The sequence below is a fragment of the Notolepis coatsorum genome (genome assembly GCF_963971535.1).
Source record: "Notolepis coatsorum genome assembly, chromosome: 13".
Classification (NCBI taxonomy): domain Eukaryota; kingdom Metazoa; phylum Chordata; class Actinopteri; order Aulopiformes; family Paralepididae; genus Notolepis; species Notolepis coatsorum.
In genome coordinates, this window is record NC_140177.1 from 53,385,072 (window position 1) to 53,388,835 (window position 3,764).

The following is a 3,764-nucleotide window of genomic DNA, read 5'->3' on the forward strand; positions in this document are numbered from 1 at the left end:
GTGAGTGAGTGAGTGAGTGAGTGAGTGAGTGAGTGAGTGAGTGAGTGAGTGAGTGAGTGAGTGAGTGAGTGAGTGAGTGAGTGAGTGAGTGAGTGAGTGAGTGAGTGAGTGAGTGAGTGAGTGAGTGAGTGAGTGAGTGAGTAAGTGAGTGAGTGAGTGACAACAATTTGCCATGCATATCCCAACACAGCCACCACATAGCCCAGTCCCTGCGTGCCATAGGAAAAACATTGCAAAAACATTGCTCTCCTCTGGATAGATGGATGGATGGATGGATAGATAGATAGATAGATAGATAGATAGATAGATAGATAGATAGATAGATAGATAGATAGATAGATAGATAGATAGATAGATAGATAGATAGATAGATAGATAGATAGATAGATAGATAGATAGATAGATAGATAGATAGATAGATAGATAGATAGATAGATAGATAGATACAGATGGTTATATGCTGTCATTTACTGCACCAACTGTAGAACATCAGTGATTTTCTCCTATTAAGTTTGTGCATCACACCAGTGCGCCGGCAGACCACACATTCAATGTGTTTGCATTCATTCCGCCCACAATGAATTGTTCCCCGTGAACTAGTGTGGCATAGCTATTGATTACGACTCAAAGGTTGTGTGTGAGATACATTACACCTGCTTCACACTGTGGGGCTGAAGCCTGTTTCATTGAACCCTCTCCCGCTGTGTTGCCTGCTTACTCCTCTAGATCCGGAGTGGTGAGAATGCGGCTAATTTAGCCAATGAGCTGGCGCGCCACACGCAGGGCCCCGTGTTCGCCGGTGATGTGAGCTCCTCTGTGCGCCTGATGGAGCAGTTGGTGGATATCCTGGACGCCCAGCTGCAGGAGCTTAGGCCCAGTGAGAAGGACTCAGCTGGACGGAGCTTCAACAAGGTACTGTGGGGGGGGGGAGAGAAACTCATTAAACTCCCGACCCCACCCTCTTCCCCTCTACCTCTGACTCAACATAGGTCAGGGCATTCATTATATGGACCCCTACCCTTACACAGACACACACAGACACACACATGCACCATGCAGTCGCTCCAGGTGAGGTAGAAGGGAGGCAGGCCAGGCCCGCAGGGGGACCTCATTCCTGCCCTGCTCCCTGCTAATTACTGGCTTTGGAAAATCAGCCTCAACTGGCAGTTCCAACTTTAAAGGAGCTAATGGCTGCCAACCCCCGCCAACACAAAGAATAACTCTGCAGTCTTGGCAAGTGTAGTACTGCCCTCCCGTGTAGCTCCTACAAGCTCCCCGAGAGGATTGAGTAGGCCTGAGACCTACCTGCCTCGCCCCGCTGCTGACAGCCCCGTGGAGTGATGACTGAGTGTTCACTCAGACTGCCAGTTTCTATGTAAACAACATGATTAGCACTGAAATTAAGCAGGTTATTTGTATTCTTATCCTGTGCTCAGACGGCTAGCAATCATGTTGTCACATTGCCTACTGTTTACTAATGAGACCAAACACATTGCTTGCTGTAGCACCAATTATGTTTGCGGGACCTAAAGAAATGCTAGCACATGATTGCCTTCCGACAAAGCAACATTTGCCCAAAAGTAGGTTGCTGCATTCCAGACACGTCAGAAAGTTGGACATTTTCACTCCCTACTAGCAACAATGCTCTGGAATAGCCTGTGAAGTTGGAATTCCAAGCAGGAAACCAGGATATGTAGGATCTTTCAACTAGGACTTCTCTGAGATGCATGTCAATAAGGCAGCATACACTGTGAAGTTAAGAACATTAACATATAGAAACATACGCAAGGTCATTCGATTAACAGTTCCTCTGCATATATTATTAGTGCTATGGAAACCAACCACCCAAACGTCAGCCTCTTAAGGGTGTCCATGTTTCTCGCTGGGTTCTTTTTAAGGGTGTCCAACTCCGACTTCTCCAACTGGGAATTTTCCAACTTGGAGTGGAACGCGGCATAATCGCTGCCAACTTTTCCTCACCAACAGACGACTCACGAGAGCTCCTGTCAAATAGCCAGCTAGTCTCAGTCCAGAGAAAATGAATGGGTTTCCTGTGATTAGTTGCTTGAGTTCCTTGCGGTGTTGATGCACCATTAAGTTGGTCTTTGAACAAAACCATTTCATCTCTTGTTTTTGAAATATTTTCGAGTGGAAGCAAACTGCATTCATTGTGCTTTTCCTCCAGCCTTGACTCAGCTGGTTGGAGTATGAAACATAATAGACCGTCCTAACGGGCTTAAAAGCAAGAGTTGGCAGAACACCACAGCCCCCATTCCATGAAACACAGATGACCCCCATCCTGCATTGTTTAGCGACTCAGTGCTTTTTAAAGCCTTGTTAATGCAAAGCATAGGAACCTAATCTCAGCATTTTTCACATCTCTCTCTCCCTCCCTCTCTCTCTCCCTCCCTCCCCCCCCTCTCTCTCTCCCTCCCTCTCTCTCACTCCCTATCTCCCTCTTTCTCTCCCCCCGCCCCTCCCTCTCGGCTCTAGCCTCTGATGTTATGCAATCCATATGCATATTCACACAACTCAAATACCATTTCCCCTGACACATTCTAAGCGATACCTCCTTTATTTTGAGGTCATAATATTCCGTGGTACTAACGTAAGAGCTTTTTCCTCCTCCTACTAATAATTCTGTTATGTGGTAACTGGAGCGGTTTATTGGGTCTCTCTTGTGTTCTCAACATGTGACCTCCTCTCTGTCCTTTCTCTTAACATCTTTGCTAACTAACAAGTGTCTTGTTATTCTCTATCTTCTCTTTTTGCGTGGGAAAAGCTTCAAAAAAGAGAGAAGACTTGCAGGGCATATATGAAGGTATACCCGCTGGGGTTTCTACGATGCTTGTACCCCCCACCCCCCTCGCCTGCCCAGCTGCATGCAGCTCTGTCCTGTCTGTCAGTCAGTCTGTATATATCTCCCTTTGTCTTCATTTGTGTTCTCTACGTATCTATGTGTCTGTATCTACGGCTGCCTCTCCATCTGTCATTATATGCACGCGTGTGTGTATATACATACGCTGCATACTGTATATTGTTAGCCTGTCAATGCGTTCAACTTTGTACACCACGGTGTAGCCAGTACGCCTCTAACTCAACAATGCATCCATCCTCTCTCTCTCGCGCGCTCCTCACTCTCCCACGGCACCTATCACCATATCTCCTCTTTCTCTTCTCTCTCCATACCTTCTTCTTACCTCTCTTTTCTTCCTCCCCCGTTCCACCTCGCTCCTGTCTTTTCTCCCTGTGCGTCTTGTGAGTAATTGCCTTCCCACGGTCGTAATTGCACCTCCCCTGTCAGGCAGAAAGTGTGATCAAAGTGCCAGTGTGCTCGGTTTTCACTCGCTTGCATTTTTCACAATTTCCAGTCTCCCTTGTTCCGTCTTGCTTTTCGCTCCTTTTACAAAAGTGTTCTCTCTTTTATATTTAATTTTTTCTCTCTCTCTCTCTCTCTCTCTCTCTTACCCTCCTCTCCTCCATTTTCTTTATCTGAGGGATTCATTTTTTGATCCCGTTAATGTGTTTTGCGTTCCTATCTGATTTCTCATTCCTTTCGCTCCGACACGTTGTTTTCTTTTGTCGCCCCTCAGAGTTTATTTCCGCAGGCCCCGGATCTGCTGAAAGACACGGCCGCGGTGTAAAATTCACAGTTATTGTACTGAGCACACCACCTTCCACCGCCGTTGCGTCTTTCCCGGTGACTGGTGGGGGTTCGCCATGAGTTAGGGTTGTTTTTACTGAGGTTTTATTTTCCTGTGTGT

The 3,764-nt window shown here is 46.6% G+C and overlaps 1 protein-coding gene across 1 annotated transcript in view; it reads left to right on the top strand.

The window, feature by feature from the left end:
* Positions 1-3,764, top strand: part of adgrl2b.1 (adhesion G protein-coupled receptor L2b, tandem duplicate 1) — a 144,605-nt gene that overhangs the window by 105,638 nt on the left and 35,203 nt on the right. Inside the window, 1 exon segment of the mRNA XM_084327664.1 lies at positions 727-912. Within this exon segment, the coding sequence (XP_084183790.1) occupies positions 727-912 (186 nt within the window).